Below are 17611 nucleotides of genomic sequence, written 5' to 3'. Positions count from 1 at the left end.
TTCAATTTCCTTCTTCAGAGACTTGAAGTTCTTGTCATACAGATCTTTCTCTTACTTAGTTAGAGTCACAGTTAGTAAGGTATTTTATATTACTTGTGACTATTATGAAGGTTGTTGTTTTCTTAATTTCGTTATCAGCCTGTTTATACTTTGTATAGAGGAAGGCCACTGATTTACTTGAGTTAATTTTATATCCAGCTCCTTTGCTGAAATTTTTTTCACCAGGTTTAGAATATCTCTGGTGGAATTTTTGTGGTCACTTAAGTATACTATCATATTATCTGCAAATAGTGATGTTTTGATTTCTTCCTTTCAAATCTGTATCCCTGTTTGTTGTCTAATTGCTTTGGCTAGGATGTTGAGTACTGTATTTGAACAGATAGGGAGAGAGTGGACAGCCTTGTCTAGTCCCTGATTTTGGTGGGATTGCTTCAAGTTTCTCTCCATTTAGTTTGATGTTGGCTACTGGTTTGCTGTATACTGGTTTTACTATGTTTAGTTATAGGTCTTGAATTTCTGATCATTCCAAGACTTTTATCATGAAGGGGTGTTGGATTTTTTCAAATGCTTTCTCAGCATCTAATGAAATGATTATATGGTTTTTTTCTTTGAGTTTGTTTATGTAGTGAATTACATTGATGGATTTCCATATATTAAACCATCCCTGCATCCCTGGGATGAAGCCTACTTGATCATGATGGATGATTGTTTTGATGTGTTCTGGATTCGGTTTGCAAGAATTTTATTCAGTATTTTTGCATCGATATTCATAAGGGAAATTGGTTTGAAGTTCTCTTTCTTTGTTGTGTCCTTGTGTGGTTTATGTATCAGAGTAATTGTGGCTTCATAGAACAAATTGGGTAAAGTATCTTCTGTTTTTGCTTTGTGGAATAGTTTGAGGAGTATTGGTATTAGGTCTTCTTTGAAGGTCTAATAAAACTCTGGTTCTGGGCATTTTTTGGTTGAGAGACTGTTAATGACTGTTTCTATTTTCTTAGGGGATATGGGACTGTTTAGATATTTTACCCGATCTTGATTTAACTTTAGCACCTAGTATCTGTCTAGACAATTGTCCATTTCATCCATGTTTTCCAGTTTTATTTAGTATAGGCATTTGTAGTAGAATCTCATATTTTTTTTTTGGGATTTCCTCAGTTTCTGTTATCTTTCCCTTTTCATTTCTGATTTTGTTAATTAGGATACTGTCTCTGTGCCCTCTAGTTAGTCTGCTAAGGGTTTATCTCTTTTGTTGATTTTCTCAAAGAACCAGCTCTTGGTTTGGTTAATTCCTTGTATAGTTCTTTTTATTTCCACTTGTTGATTTCAGCCCCGAGTTTGATTATTTTCTGCCATCTACTCCTCTTGGGTGAATTTGCTTCCTTTTGTTCTAGAGCTTTCAGGTGTGCTGTCACGATGCTAGTGTATGCTCTCTCCAGTTTCTTTTTGGAGACACCCAGAGCTATGAGTTTTCCTCTTAGGACTGTTTTCATTGTGTCCCATAAGATTGGGTATGTGTTGTGGCTTCATTTTCATTAAACTCTAAACATCTATGGTAATTGAGAGTTTTGCTGGGTATAGTAGCCTGGGCTGGCATTTGTGTTCTTGTAGGGTCTGTATGACATCTGCCCAGGATCTAGCTTTTATAGTCTCTGGTGAGAAGTCTGTATGACATCTGCCCAGGACCTAGCTTTTATAGTCTCTGGTGAGAAGTCTGTTGTAATTCTGATAGGCCTGCCTTTATATGTTACTTGACCCTTTTCCCTTACTGCTTTTAAAATTCTTTGTTTAGTGCATTTGGTGTTTTGATTATTATGTGATGGAAGGAATTTTTTTTCTGGTCCAGTCTATTTGAAGTTCTATAGATTTCTTGTCTATTCATGGGCATCTCTTTCTTTAGGTTAGGGAAGTTTTATTCTATAATTTTGTTGAAGATATTTACTGGCCCTTTAAGTTGGAAATCTTCACTCTCTTCTATACCTATTATTTTTAGGTTTCATCTTCTCATTGTTTACTGGATTTGCTGGATGTTTTGGGTTAGGAACTTTTTGAATTTGCATTTTCTTTGACTGCAATGAATGTAATGGAATAAAAATATCTATGTTAATGATAAGTATTACAAATGTAAAGATTATCTTTTTTTTTCTTTTTCTTTTTTCTTTCTTTTTTTTTTTTTTTTTTTTTTTTTTTTTTTTTTTTTTTTTTTTTTTTTTTTTTTTTTGAGACAGGGTTTCTCTGTATAGTTCTGGCTGTCCTAGAACTCACTTTGTAGACCAGGCTGGCCTCGAACTCAGAAATCCACCTGCCTCTGCCTCCCAAGTGCTGGGATTAAAGGCGTGTGCCACCATTGCCTGGTTTAAGATTATCATTTTTATTAATACCTCACCATTTATTCACCAGGAACAAAACCCTATAAATGTGAAGAATGTTACAAGACCTTTGTTCGGAATTCACTCTTTATTCAACACCAGAGAGTGAAAAACCCTACAAATGTGAACAATGTGGCAAAGCTTTTAGTTGTTCTTCAAGCCTTGCCCACATCAAAGAATTCACACTGGAGAGAAACCCTACAAATGTGAACAATGTGGTCAGGCTTTTAATGTTCTTCTCACCTGTATAAGCATCAGAGAATTCACACTAGTGAGAAACCGTATAAATGCACAGAATGTGGCAAAGCTTTTAACTGGTCTTCAAGTCTTACCCAGCATCAAAGAATTCACACTGGAGAGAAACCCTACAAATGTGAAGAATGTGGCTGGTCCTTTAACTGTTCTTCTCCCCTGTATAGGCACCAGAGTATTCACACAGGGGGGCGGGGAACTTTACAAATGCAAAGAATGTGGCACAGCCTATAACTGTTCTTCATACCTTAATTATCATCAGATACTTCATACTGGAGATAAACCCCACAAATGTAGAGAATGTGGCAAAGCCTTTATCATGCATGGTCTCTTATCTTACTCGACACCAGAGAATTCATTCTGGAAAAAATCCCTATAAATGTAAAGAATGTGGCAAAGCTTTTAGTAACTGTTCAGCTCTAATTCAACATCAAAGAATTCCTACTAGAGAAAAACCCTACAAATGCAGAGAATGTGGTAAGCCTTATAGTTCAAGCCTTACTCATCACCGAAGAATTCACACTGGAAAGAAATCTTACGAGTGCAAAGAATGTGGCAAGGTCTTTAACTCTTCTTCACACCTTAATTATCATCACAGAATTCATACTGGAGAGAAACCCTATAAATGTGAAGAACGTAGCAAAGCATTTAATAATTGCTCAGCTCTTAGTCAATACCAAAGAATCCATACTGGAGAGAAACCCTACAAGTGTGAAAAATGTGGACAGGGCTTTAACCATTCTTCAAGCCTTAAACAACACCAAAGGATTCATACTAGAGAAAAACTCTACAACTGTGAAGATTCTGGCAAAGCCTTTAATAATAGTGAAGCCCTTCTTCAATACCATAGAATCTATATGTGCTAAGAGTAACCCTATAAATGCAGGCAATGTGTTTAACAGTTGTTTTATGCTTCTGCAACGTCAAAATTTTATATATAAGAGAAACCCTACAAATTAAAATATGTGTCAAATCCTTTATTTATGCCATAATCAATGACCAGGGATTTTGTATTGGTCAGAAACCTTGCAAGTAGAAATAACGGTGCACAGCCTTTAACTGAAGCTTGGTCTTCATTAACCATCAGTGAATTCATATTAAATAGAAACTTTATACACGTAATGACTAGGAGGGATTTAGTCTAATATTCATTCCTCAGAAAAGCAAAATACTTAAACTACAAAAATATGTAGTTTTTTATGTAAATAAAAAAATAAGCAAGTCTTTCTTCATACCTCAGATCTTACTGAATATAAGGAAATTATTATCAGACAAATCCAGTGAATATATAGAATGTCACAAAAACTTAAGGACTTGGTTATAATTTACAGGGCATCATTAATTGATATCATGTAAAGAAGTATCACAGACTTCAAAATCTTGCAGATAACTTATCTCTGTAAGAATATCAATGTATTATAAAGTTGAATTTACTATATGGTCTCACTTTTCAAACTAAATGAAGAACAGACCTCAAATTATTATATCAAAAGAACAAAACTGGTTTGGAGAGTTATTTTCTTCCAGAGGCCATATGTTAGATTTTGAAGTGTAGTTGTTTTAATAAATAGAGTGTTTCTTAATGTATTATCATTGTTGTATATTGGATGACATACAATTCTATCACAAATAAAAGTATTCCACTTTACTCAAGGATACAGACAGCAGATTTTAATTCTATATTGCTGGCGATTAGTGAAATGACTAGCCATTCTTTGACCAGTATTAATATTCTTCAAATAATTTGGAAGTTACTGTTCTATATGACACAATATTTTTTCAAAATTTTTTAATTACTTAGAAATTTTTTGTTCCTTCCTTTCCTATTCTTTCTCTTCCCCGAATACCTCTGATATAGTCCCTTCCCTCCTTACACGATTTTATGTTCTTTCTTTCTCTCAAAAAGGAAAAAAACAAAAAACAAAAAACAAAAAACAAAACTTGGAAGTTTTTAAAATAAAAATCACTTTTTCTAACCAACTGTAGAAGTAAAAAACCATCCGTATAGATTAACACTCACAAGCCCTTGCCCAGACTGCACAGAAATCATCACATAGGGAAGGTATGAAGGATCCTTTATAGAAACCTTTAACAAAGTTTTACAAGTCATTGGCATTCTTGGAGGAAGTGTGTCACTGTGGGGGTGGGCTTTGAGACCCTCTTCTCACTGTCTGGAAGACAACAGTCTTCTCCTGTTTGCCTTTGGGGGCGTGTCAGGATACCAGCTGCCCAGTTCAGTAACGTCAGGTTACCAAACATGAATCAGCAGCAGTGGTACAGTCCAATAGAAACAGCCAGGCCTCCTCCCAATCTCCCAATTGGCACGAGTCAGCAGGAGCAACCAAAACCAGAGGGACACCTAGAGATGTTCTCTGCTATGCTTCTCTCAACAAAATGAAGATCAGCGAAGAAGTGAGATCAATGAAATGTTACAAGCCTAGCTATGCAAGCACTCTGTTACTATTAGCTGAGTCCTATTTACTCCTTCCAAACATCACACGTCCTCTCATGGATCTTTCCTCAGCAAAACACCACATGAGTCTGCATCACATGACCCAAACAGAAACCTCCACTTCAGCTACTCATACTTCAGTAGATAATCTTACACCTATACACACATTGGCAATGCTGGAACATATTAAATTGGGAGGAAATAGTAGAGATAGGGTCGGAGTAGAAGAGGAATTGGGGCAGAGGGAATGAGGACTGGATCAAAACACATATGAATGTACAAGAATCTCATAATTTTTTAAAGAAAAGAAATAATCACAAAATTTTCACAAATTCTCTTGGCTCAACTTTCTTTCATGCCAAGTAAGATAAAAATAGAAACATTCAGGGGTTTTATGTATGGGAAGTCAGATGATTGAATTCATATTTTAACAGGGAAACATTGCTTATATTGATGCAGCAGCAACCAGAGAGAGAGTTTTGTAAGTCAAAACTTACTTGAATTGGGAAGAAATGCTAATTGTTCTTTAAATATTATTGTAAAGAGAAATGGCAAGGTGGCTTAGGAATTAAGCTCAAAAGAGTTTTCTTAGATTGGTATGGGGTACATCCCTATAATACCAGCACTTGGAAGGCAGAGTCAGGAGGATCAGGGGTTCATATTTATATGGCAAGTTCTAGACTACCCTGAGCTACATGAAATTCTGTATCAAAATAGAGAGTGAGAGAAAGAGCGATATTTCTCTTCAAGTTGAATGCTGGAGACTAGGTTTCACTTGCAATCAGAAATATGACATCATCAGAAGTTACAGACAAAAAAAGATCATGAGCTTTGCAATACAACTTTATTTGAGAAGCAATCATAATGAGAATCAATACAAAAGCAAGCTTTATTGCATAAGCAGATATGTGATGTCAAATTATCCAGTTCAGGGCCAACAAGGTGGTTTTGTAGGCACATTTGTTTGCTGCCTGACAACCAGAGTTAGATCCCCAGAACTCACATTATAAAAGGACAGAATTACGTCATGCAAGCTGTCCTCTGACCTCCATATGCATACTGTGGCACACATATGCCTGTGCTTGTGTACACACACATACACATGTACATACACCAATGAGTGTAATAGTTTAAGTATCCATTTCACTTGTGAAATTCCATAAGCATGGCAGGAAATTCAAGGTACTCATGGAACATGTAAAAATTATATAATTCACTATATATACTAATATTTCCAAACACATTTCAAAGTGATCATACAGTAGTGAATTTAGACATAGATCAGTAATAACCTAGTCACATGTACTTCAAAGTTTAGGTATAAACTTTGGTATCACTAGTATTATTTAGCAGACATGGTAATACTTCAGAGGCCACGATTGGGGAGGCGGCAAGGAGTGACATTAGGGCAAAGTCCTGTCATGGATTACCTTTCATATAGATCCTACACACCTAGCAGTGCTTGCCCTGTGGCAGCATATTCCCATATCTGTCCATGGCAGAGTCTCTGGGAGAGATAAGGCTCTGTATCAGGAGGAAGTCAAAGAAGGTCATACAGGAAAACTGGGGTACACCTGAGGACAGGACACTTACCTGGAATGGCTACTGTCCACCTCCTACCTCTCCCTCTCGCTCTTTCTCCATTATGACTCTTCTATAAAGCTGGCACCATGGGGACCTATGAGCTGCCTAGTCCAGGTGATAGGGATGATGAAAGGGCAGGATCTAACCATTCAATACCTTAGCATAGGTAGGTATTGAACCTATAGGCTGTGAACCCACAGCCCATAGGCTGTAAGCCTATTTATTTGCAGCATCACCTTTGCTAGTCCATCTCTCCCCACCCCTTTTTAAATTAGTTTTCTCTAACTGAGTGTCACTGGAAATACATATCACATTTATTTTTAGATTTATTTATTTTATGTATGCAAGTACACTGTCACTCTCTTCAGACACACCAGAAGAGGGCATTGGATCCCATTACAGATGGTCATTGAGTCACTATGTGGTTGCTGGGAATTGAACTCAGGACCTCTGGAAGAGCATTCAGTGCTCTTAACCGCTGAGCCATCTCTCCAGCCTTTTCAGTGAAATTGTTTCTCCCTCTTCTGCAAAGAAGGATCTTGGGGATAAGAGATGGTGCAGCTTCATGGCCAGTATTCTTAAAATAAGAAAAGAGTTGTCTGAGATACCTACCCCACAATCCTGGCCCTCGAATTCCTGACTCTTAGGTTGAGGAAAAAGAAGGGTTTTACCCAAAGACCACTGTTTCATCCATCCACATGCAGCTTAGGATTTTGCTTCCATCGGGTCTTTTGACTGGGATAGGCCCCAGCTGGGCAGAATATCCATTTGTATTGTAAGCCTTAGGCTACTTGTGCAAATATCTAGAGCTTAGCCTCTTAGTGGTCCCACTTCGGACAACAAAACCAAGCAGCTCTGCTTTCATCAGCAGGGTGCCATAAGACAGACAGATGCCTCCAGTTACAGCCAAATTGGTACCTAAGGACCAAAATAGCAGTCAGATGACCACAAGGGCCAGTTTACCACTTTCTGTCCTGAGCCCAGAAGCAGCAGCAGCTAAAAATAGTCACAAAACCCACACACTTCGGGAAGAACAGCAGGGACAGCCGTTCTGACCAGAGGCACGATGAGGTCGCTTCGTTTCATTTCTGCTGAAGCTTTAGTGTCTCACCCCCAGCTGGTCCAGGAGAACCTGAACAATATAGCCTACAACCTCTACCCACTTCTGTTCAAGGCCAGTTACCTGCTGGAGCAGGCAGATGTAACCCGTGCTCTGCTGAGTCACTGGCCGCTAGAGGAGTTCCGGCTGGCTGTGCTACTGAGGCCAAACACTGACCACCCTGAAGACCTGCGTGATCGTACCTGCAAGGCCTGCCTGGAGGCCTGTATGCAGGGCATAGCTGACCATGTGCTGAAAAGTGGGAGCAACCGCCTTCGGGTAGCTGATTTCACCGGCATCCAGGACGTACAGGTGCAGCAGTGTCCTTGTGGGAGGGCACTAGGAAGGTGGGGCCGTACCAAGGTGCTGGCCAGGACCTGCTGCCAGCTCCAAGGACAGCCCTGTACAGCTGGGCACCCCATTGAAGTCTTTGCTGACCTCTTTGTCACAGAAGGCAACTTTGACATGGTGGTGCAGGCCCTGAAGCCATCATCAGGCCCAGCCCCTCTGCACGTCTGTTGCCCTTCACTCCGGGCAGACAGCCTGAGCCCTGGGCAGCTCCTACAAGTGCTTGGCCTGGCTGGGCCAGGCAACCTTAGAAAGTTGGAGGTAGTACACAATGTACGGTTGCATGCTGGCCACGTGCAGCAGCTGCTGGCCCAGGTGGGCTTCCCTCAGCTGACCTCACTCACCTTGCCCACCAAGGCCTTCGATGCTCCCCCAACCTGTGCCCCAAATCCAGAGGGCGAGGATCTCCTTCTTACCTCTATTGCCTGGGAACTCAGTCAGATGAACCAGCTCACTGAGCTAAGTGTAGCTTTCTCTACACTGACTGGGAAGATCCAAACGTTGCTTAGGTAAGTCTCAGATAATTGGGTACTGGGTCTGGTAAAGCATGCTGGAATCACTGAAGAGTAGGGATAGGGATAGGATCTGTTTACACAATGTTTTCTGGGAATGTGTTGGTCAGACCAGCAAGAGTTAAGAGCCATTAGGAATGAATCAGAACACTGAATCAGTTTGGAAGATGCCTTTCAATTAACAAAACTCGGGCATGGGGCTTGCCCATAATCCCAGTGCTCAGAAGGCATAGCTAGTAGCTTTTGAGGTCAGCTACAAAGAGGGGCCTTATTTCAACAAACAAAAACAAGGGCTGAGAGTATAGGGTACTTGAGTGCTAAAGCACTAGTAGTGTTGGGTTGGAATGGCAGCTTGCATCCAGACAGACCACACCAGGCCAATGCAGTTCCACGTGGCAGAGGTTTATTGGAAGTGGGGTGGGGTGGGGTGGACGGAGACAAAGGGAGAAAAGAGAGAAAGAAGGGGCAAAGGTCAGGAAGGGTCTACCTTTTATTTAGGCTCACAGGTAAGGGTGGGAAGTGGACTTTGGGAATGTATATGATTGCTATGGCAACAGATGTGCACATCCCTATCGCCTACGGGTGACATCACTGGGTTCGGAGGCAATCTGCCAAGCAGATACCAACAAGCAGGACCCTAGTTTTAGTTCTCAGCATCAGAGAGGGAGGGTGGGGGTAGAAGGAAGAAGACATAAGAGGGAAGAGGGAGTTAACTAGAAAGCAAACAACACAGAAGTCACAACCAGACCTTCTACCGACTAGTGCTGTATAACGGAATTACCCAATATTTAGTGTCTTAAAACATTTTCCCAGGATAGGGATGGGAAGGTAACTTAGCATAGTGAGAACGTGGTCAGCTGTTAGGTGGATTGTCTCACCTGAAATCCTGGTACTGCTATCTCCTCCTCAGCAACTGTACTGTGATAGAGGGCAGGAGGGTAGCTGCCAGGGGATTTCATGTGGAGAGTACTGTCCCAGTAATAGGTAATCACGTATGGGTAAGCAATGGAGAGGCAGCAAGAACAGGATAGCAGGGACAGAACATGTCCCCACCACATACTGCCTTGTTTAACAAGGGCAGTGAAGGGGGTGTTCCCAGAAAGGTCCAGGGTGCCAGAAAATGTAATCTCATGAACCCTGGGTGGGTGAGTTATTCCAGATGTACCTCCCCCTAGGTGATACTGGATGAATAGTGAATTCAGGATTACGGAGCCCATATTCAGGCTGCTGGACTTCCTTCCCAGCCCTGAATACTATATTGGTCCTATTGTCATCAGAGTGCAGTACTCTCTCAAGCTAATTCTATCTTTTACTGTTCTCACAGTCAATATTCTGATGGTTCTGAGATCATGTGCATAACTTCCCTACCTAATTTGAATTGAAAGGTGGTTTTGGTAGTCAAAATTGAACCATAATTTTAGGTTCAATTACTGTCTGTTCAACAGGCCAAGCAGCTGCAGACTTCTAGAAGAAACGTGACTATCCCATTTCATAAGCTATTTTGATTCTTTGAAATTTGCTTTTAAAATATCATTCTTAACTCATATGTCAATGTGAAATGAAGTCAGCTGGAGTTTCTGGCAGGCTGCAGTCAGTGATCTCTAAGGTAGAAAAGTGGTTAGATTGTTCACCTCCACCAAAACTCCGGCTCACCCGAGACCCTCATAACGTTTGTGATGTTTTTGCCTACCTCACAGCCCCTTGAAGACCCCACTCAGAGTGTTGGACCTAGCCAACTGTGCCCTTAATCATGACGACATGTCCTTCTTAGCAGACTGTAACCACACTGCCCACTTGGAGGTGCTGGACCTCAGTGGACACAACTTGGTACATTTGTACCCTTCTACCTTCTTCAGGCTGCTGAGCCAGGCTGCCCAAACACTGAGAGTGCTCACCCTAGAGGAGTGCAACATCACAGATAGCCATGTTAATATGATGATCCTGGGCCTCAGCCCTTGCAGCCAGCTCCAGCAGTTCAAGTTCCTTGGGAACCCATTGTCGGGCAGTGCTCTCCGGCGCCTTTTTACTGCACTCTGCGAACTCCCTAGGCTGCGCCACATTGAGTTCCCAGTGCCAAAGGACTGCTACCCTGAGGGTGCTATCTACCCCCAGGATGAGCTGTCAGTGTCCAAATTCGACCAACAAAAATATGACACGATTGCAGAGGATCTGCAAGCAGTACTGCTTCGAGCTAACCGGGAGGATATCCAGGCCTCCACCCCACTTTTTGGAAGTTTTGATCCAGACATTCACGAAACCAGCAATGAACTTGGTACTTTCTTGCTGCAAGCTTTCAAAACTGCTTTGGAAAACTTTTCCAGAGCACTTGAACAAATGGAGTAGGTCCTGGAATCATACTGTAAGAGGCTGTGCATCTCCAGGGCCCTCAGGTCACTCCTGGACCAGAAGCGGGTTGAAGCCTGCTCAACCATATGTCACCAGCAGCAACACTGCCACAAGATTTCCTTAGAGAAAACTGCAGGCATACTTATTACATGCTCTAAGAGGAAGCCATGAGTTGCTCCTGTGTGTTAGAGCACAGCAGATCCTAAAGCAGAGAGGAAGTCACCTCAAACCAAGATAGGAGGTGGAGAATGTGATTACCAGCGTAGTGGGAGCAGGGTCAACCACCTAGCTCTGATGCTGTGAGGGGGAGAAATGAGAAAATTCATCACAGAAAACGTATAGAAGCAGCAGCCCATAAAAAATAGACACTGAAAATAATAGTGAAGCAGACCCCGTGCTAGCAGTTTAGTTATGTTCTATCTGCTATTCATTTTATCAGATGACATCTGCCTACACAGAAATGTGGGGGATGGGGGCAATGATCAATTTTCGATCTATGGCTGTTTTGGCTTTGTTTCCAACTGAAGCAGATTTTTACTGTCTTTTGGTGACTGAGGACATCTAGTCGCCGAAATATGCCCAATGTTTCTTGGCATACTCTGATCCTGTTTTCTGCTCAGAGTTCAGACCCTAAGACAGGAATGTCCAACCTGAACATTATATGCAGCCACATGTGACAGAGGATAGCTATGAATGTAGCCCATTACAAAGTTGTAAACTTACTGAAGACACTGAGATGATTTTTTGAAATTTGTTGTGACTCAGTTTTCAAGAATGAACTTTGTAGATGCTAACATATCTATAATGCATGCAATCACTGCCCCTCAGAATGGCTGAGGCCTGGCCCTTTGCAACTCCTTTGAGAAAAAAATCATCACACAAGAAAGACTTGTTTAGACTTCATTTCCATTATTTGCTTTGCCAAAGTACTACTGTAATTAAATGCTAATAAAATAAGAGTGTGGCTTAACTTATGTACAGTTTATTTAATTATCTAAATTTTAAAACTTAAGGGTATGAAAATAATTCTTTTGTGACTGAAGTAAAAAACTTAGCTCTATAACCACCTGTGTACCAATCAAGGCACTTGACTTCCATTTGTAGTTCTTCTCCATGTGACTCCTCTCAGGTACCTCCCATTTCAAGACCTCCTGTGATACCTCCTCTCACAGGTACACCATCCCAGATCCTCCCATACCATCTCTACTCCCAAGGTGTGTCTCCATACCAGGTACTTCCACTTGACCCTGAACAGCAATAAAATATGCTATCTTCAGTTTAAAAAGACAGGAAGAAGACTTAGGATGGAAGGCAGCCATGCCACAGACTCAAACAGTTGATGTGATTCCCACGGAAAGTGTCTCATTTTAAAAGATAAACCTTAGAGAAAGCCATGAAGTGGTCTGTCCGAGATCATATGGGCAAATCAGTGGAGTAACAGAAATTAGAACCTATACCCTTCAAGGATCTAATGAACTAGGAAACATGAGCTAAAAAAACTGTTTCTTAGATACACTAGAAAAAAAATAACTTCTCAAAATACTGGTAATACAGCAGAAAAGCATGGTAAATATCTATTGACAAGAGCTGTAATTACCTGGCTTTGCTTCGGAGAGCCTGCTGTCAACTATGTCAAGATGGTTCTGAGAACTTCCTGTGGAATGTGAAGCATGAGCCAAGTACTCCTCAACCATTCTATAACTGAACTGTTTTCTGGGTAAGTATTTTCAAGTTTGCCATCTCTCTACACAGAAAGATATGCACAGGGTGGAATATAGGATCTGAACACAAGGTAACCACTTTGTTCACTTCCTGCATGGCCACTGACAAATAACCACACACAGGCTCCTACATCTGTAAATCAAACACCCAACCCAGATCCACTCCCACAAAATACTACCTATGACCTAGACAGATTGCTTTCTCCACATCAAGGCTCTGGATCCCATCCTCTGTAAAATAAGGCTATGTGGAAAAGTTCACTTAACAGACTTCATAGTGCATCCTTACACAAGGCTAGTCCATAATAAGTATCTAGATGCTGGGAGTTCCCAGTGCTGGTAACTAGCAAGGGTGGTTCACCATACCTAAACTGCTTACAGACTGTGAGTGACCTCTACCACTTGCCTTCCTGTGGGAATGGAACTGGTGCCAAGGGTCACATGAACAGCCCTCACGCTATCAAAATCTTGACAGTCTCCAGTGAGCTTTCCTGGGAACTTGTCATGTTTCTAGTCATATCCCTAAACTAAATGCTGTGATTCCACAGTGTAACCCTTGGTGGCTCTATCTGGCTCCCTCTAGACTCTTCTACATGCCTGTTCTCTGCTGATTTTATCTTTCTTGCTATCACAAATCTTAGTCCTGAGGGGCAACCATAGGTAGAGTCTTAAAAACTATGGCAAATCATAGAACCTGGGTATCTTGAGAGATTACCATTTACAAAATAGTAGTACTTAGCTCATAAAACCAGAGTAAGGATTATATAAGTTATGTACAAATGGTCAATTCATATAAGCTGTATGTAAATGAGTTATAAGTACTTATCAAGACATGCAAAATTATCAACCCAAGAGTGTAATACACACTTGTAATCACAGCACGTGGGAGCCTGAGGCAGGAAGGCTGCACATGAGGCCCACCTGAGCTATGCAGAAGATTGTCTCAAAAGAATAGTAAAGAGTCACACTAAAAGCAACACTATTACCTTTAAATAACAAATATTATTAACTGCATATCATTGCTAATAAACAACATGCTTACTGAATACAGGACCAGCTCAATTCTAAATATTCACTGGGGTACCAGCTGGGCATAAGAAATCTTTGGTGGGGATTTTTTTTGTTTTTGTTTTTTGGTGGGGAGATGTTCCAAATGAGATAAATCTTGGTAATATAACTACCATATTACTCAACAACTCCTACATGAAATCAGGAAAGGGAGAACAATTATTAGAGAGGTAAAAACTGACAGAACATTTCTTGAGTAAGAATATATATAGTATTTTTTCCCCTAGAACTAAAATATATAGTTGTACTTGTTTTGCTAAATATTAGCAGCTCAAAAATGTCTCAAAAAAAGTATTTCTAATAGCTGCACAGCATCATAGAAAAACATTATCTGCTAAGGCTCTACTGCACTGCTCAAAGGGTGCTCACAAAGGATAGCTTTCTGGGTCACTTCTGGTGGCAAAGGAACAGAGTAAATATTAGAGACTCCAGAATGCAGACTGCCATGGTGAATGACCCCCTCTGGCTTTGAGTTTCATTTCATTCTTATTTTTCTAATATGACCTTCTCTACTTTCTTAAATTTTTTAAGTTCAACAAGTAGTTCCCAATATTTAAGATACATCCACATGAGCTTCCCATTTTGACGTTTGTTGGTATTCCAGACATCTCCACAATGCTTATCATGCTTAAATATGTCAGATAAGCCAGCTGCCATTTCTAGGTCAGCAGCCACTGGATCAACAGATGTGCGCACCAGTAAGTTCTTCTCCAGCTCTAGCCGTGCACTACGGGGAAGAATCAGGCTGCAGTAGATATTTTGGCGTTCCTCGAGAGCTTCTCCCACCTCTTTCAGCACAAGCTGGGCTTTCCTCTGCCAGTCATCCTCTTCTTGCAGGCAGCTCAAATAGACACTTCTCAGAGGCTGAAGCCGGCTTTTTTCTTGCTTTATCTGAGCCCGTTCCTGTTCTAGAAGCTTCTTTTCTTCTGCCAACTTACGCCCCTGGGAGATAAGAGCCTCTCGAAAACTAGTTGTTCTGTTTTGCTCTTTTTCCAGTTCCAAAGACAGCTGAGCGACAGCGCGCCGATGTTCTGAGATCACAGCATGGTACTTAGCTTCAAGATCCTGTTGGAAAGCAGCTGTTCTCTGATGATATGCTTTCCTTGCTTTTTCTATTTCTTTTTGGGATTCCCTAGACCAAATCCAGCCTGACATAAATAAAAAAGATGAGGAAGACACATGAAGAGACATAACTAAAATCCTATGACTACTTAAAGGAAATATGTAACACAGTAATGACAGTATTTCAGTAAAAGCCTAAAAATTCAAAGGTGCCAAGACATTAAACACTTTGTAGATAATAAAATTGGCAAAGTTCTTATCCTAAAATCAGACCAGTGCTGGGCACTTAAAGCAGCACATACGATGTTCTTCTTTAGGGTCTAATATTCATGGCTGGAAAAACTTACCACTGTTTCCTTTACTTATGTGCTCTGCCTCAGTGCTCCATGACTTATTGCCAATGTTTAAAAAATTAATATGGATGGGCTTCAAATATTGTTGGAAGCCCACTTATGATCTGTATATAGCTTAAGCCTGGTGGGTTTGCTGCTAGGTGAAGAAGTTCAACCTTAGGTTGGACTTAGTAGCAAGTGCTTGTAATCTCAGTACTTGGTAGGCTGAGCGAGAGGAAGATTCCAAGCCCTAGCCTGGACATCCAAGCTGTACAGGTGTCAGAGCAAAAACAAAAACAAAAACAAAAAAGTCATACCAAAGCAGATTTAGTGTTATCTGAGGAAGACTTTCAGACAGCCACATAACTTGAAACCTACAGTTAAATAACATTCTGAACCAATAGGTTCCCAGATAAGTGGTTATCAGGTTTCAGAGGAAAGTGTGGCTATGAAGTAACAGGTGTCCCTTCAAAATGTCATGATATCTTGACAAACACAAGACCCTGAGTCCCACGGTGAGTCTGCATGAAGTAACCACTAGGAAAACTGAGTAAACAATATTATCTCTCTGTGTCACTTTTCACAATTGTATGTGGTCTACAGTAGTCTTAAAATTGTCTCTTTTGGCCGGGTGGTGGCGGCGCATGCCTTTAATCCTAGCACCTGGGAGGCAGAGGCAGGTGGATTTCTGAGTTCGAGGCCAGCCTGGTCTACAGAGTGAGTCCCAGGACAGACAGGGCTACACGGAGAAACTCTGTCTCAAAAAAACAACCAAACAAAGCAAAACAGAACCAAAAAAAAAAAAACCCAAAAACAAAAAACAAAAAAAAATTGTCTCTTTTGACTAAACTGAGTTGTACTAAGTGATTAAGCTTGGTATACCAGACACTTCACTTTTTAGATCTAAGACAGTTTCTTTACTACGTAAGAGAAGAGAAGGTAAGGGAGAGAGAGGGGGATGAGAGAGGAAAGGGAAAATGAACAGAGAGATAGGGAATGAGAAGGCACAGCAGAGACAAGGAGATATAAGCCTGTCAAAATACCAGACAGTTTTCAAAGTAAACACAACTTTATCAGTTTCTGAATTATATTAAAAGTTAGAAGATTTGGGGCTAGATGTAGCTCAGTGATAGAGTTCTTGTCTAGCATATACAAAGTCCCTGGCTTGATCATCAGAACCACAAAAGAAAGGAAGAAAAGAGGAAGGAAGGAAGAAAGAATGAAAGAGGGAAGGAAGGATGGGAAAAGAGGAAGAAGTAGGGGTAGGGGATTGGTTGTGAAATTTAAATCATCAGAATAAAAGGAGATTCTCATCCATCAGTGGGTGTTAGTCAAGTAAGGAATTCATCTGCTGTCACTTCAAGATCATGATGAAGGCTAGTTGATACTTGCATGTTGTAATACACCTTCTCAAACATGTAGTAACTTACTTGTAGAGAATCCTTATAATAATGCAAAGTTAAAAATTTACCTCTGGTTTAGGCTGTCCTGGCATATACCTATAGTGTCGACAATTGAGAAGCTGAGGCATGAGGATTGTGAGTTTGAGGCCAGTAGAGTGAGACCCTGATTTGAAGTAACAAAAACCCAACAGTTATCCCTGAATACATTATTTAACCAAGATAGTCAATACAGAAACATAAAACATTCTTCAATCCTTCTTAGTACAAAAGTTATCAACTTGAACATACATAAAGGAAAAGCATGAATTTGGGAGTTGTGAGTTGGTATTAAAGCTACATGCAAGTCTGAAAAATTCATGGAAAATGACAGGGCCTCTCATCGTCTCTAAGCTAACTCAATCACGCAAAGTGACTAATGCCACTGATGAATGAGAATCCGCTTATAATAGTTATGTGATTTTTAAGGCTTCCAAGCTACTCAAAGAACCACAGCAGTAGACGCCTTTTTATGCTAGACAGTGCACTGAGAGAGGAAGACAGGCAGGAGCCTTTAGACGGCACCCTCTGGAATGGTCCTGGACTGGTTGCAGGAAATGCTCAGATCTCCCCACTTACTCTATGGCAAACTTCTGAACTGAGAAATTCAGGCACATAAAAAGCTACTGTACAGGAATGATCACTATACATATGGGACAGTATTTGCTTTTGATTTACTGAATTATCAGTTCTCATATTCTCAGATAACAACCAGGACCACAAGACATGAAGAAATGTAAGTTCTACATCAGTGATATATCCCCATCACAGGTGGAGGTATACTTCACTTGAGTTATGCCTCCCACACTACACTGTGACTTCTTGAAATCACATAGGATGTGATGCTGTGCAGCACATAAAGCTGAAAAATATTTTCTTGACTAGAATGTATATAGATTGTATAATCATAATAGCCATACTCTTCCTTTCATATAATTAGTATCTTTTTCATTTTCTTCAAGGTATAGCTCTGAGAGAGAGAGGGAGACGGGGGGGGAAGAGAGAGGAATAGAGAGAGATAGAGAGAGAG

General features: G+C 40.7%; 2 protein-coding genes and 1 pseudogene across 3 annotated transcripts in view; 2 read left to right on the top strand and 1 right to left on the bottom strand.

Annotated features, from left to right (window-relative positions):
* Nucleotides 1-3484, top strand: part of LOC116083892 — a 148845-nt pseudogene extending 145361 nt beyond the window's left edge.
* A 4194-nt stretch (nt 3485-7678) lies between these two features.
* On the top strand, nt 7679-11929 carry Lrrc14b (leucine rich repeat containing 14B). Its single transcript, XM_031360167.1, has 2 exons — nt 7679-8610; nt 10311-11929. The coding sequence occupies exons 1-2, from the start codon at nt 7721-7723 to the stop codon at nt 10954-10956; spliced, it is 1536 nt and encodes a 511-aa protein (XP_031216027.1). The 5' UTR covers nt 7679-7720; the 3' UTR covers nt 10957-11929.
* A 1733-nt stretch (nt 11930-13662) lies between these two features.
* Nucleotides 13663-17611, bottom strand: part of Ccdc127 (coiled-coil domain containing 127) — a 7160-nt gene continuing 3211 nt past the window's right edge. For both annotated transcript variants that reach the window (XM_031360168.1, XM_031360169.1), the window contains exon 3: nt 13663-14896. In XM_031360168.1, the coding sequence (XP_031216028.1) occupies nt 14235-14896 (662 nt within the window). In that variant the 3' untranslated portion in view covers nt 13663-14234. The remainder of the gene's footprint in view (nt 14897-17611) is intronic.

The sequence above is a fragment of the Mastomys coucha genome, unplaced genomic scaffold, assembly GCF_008632895.1.
Source record: "Mastomys coucha isolate ucsf_1 unplaced genomic scaffold, UCSF_Mcou_1 pScaffold8, whole genome shotgun sequence".
In the NCBI taxonomy this organism is placed as follows: Eukaryota; Metazoa; Chordata; class Mammalia; order Rodentia; family Muridae; genus Mastomys; species Mastomys coucha.
This window is presented reverse-complemented; position numbering and strand designations above follow the sequence as displayed.

Excerpts from the sequence above, each read along its gene's own strand:
- Lrrc14b (XM_031360167.1), top strand. The coding sequence starts at position 7,721 with ATGAGGTCGCTTCGTTTCATTTCTGCTGAAGCTTTAGTGTCTCACCCC. Across the intron at positions 8,611-10,310 it reads AAGATCCAAACGTTGCTTAG|CCCCTTGAAGACCCCACTCA; the intron begins GTAAGTCTCAGA and ends CCTACCTCACAG.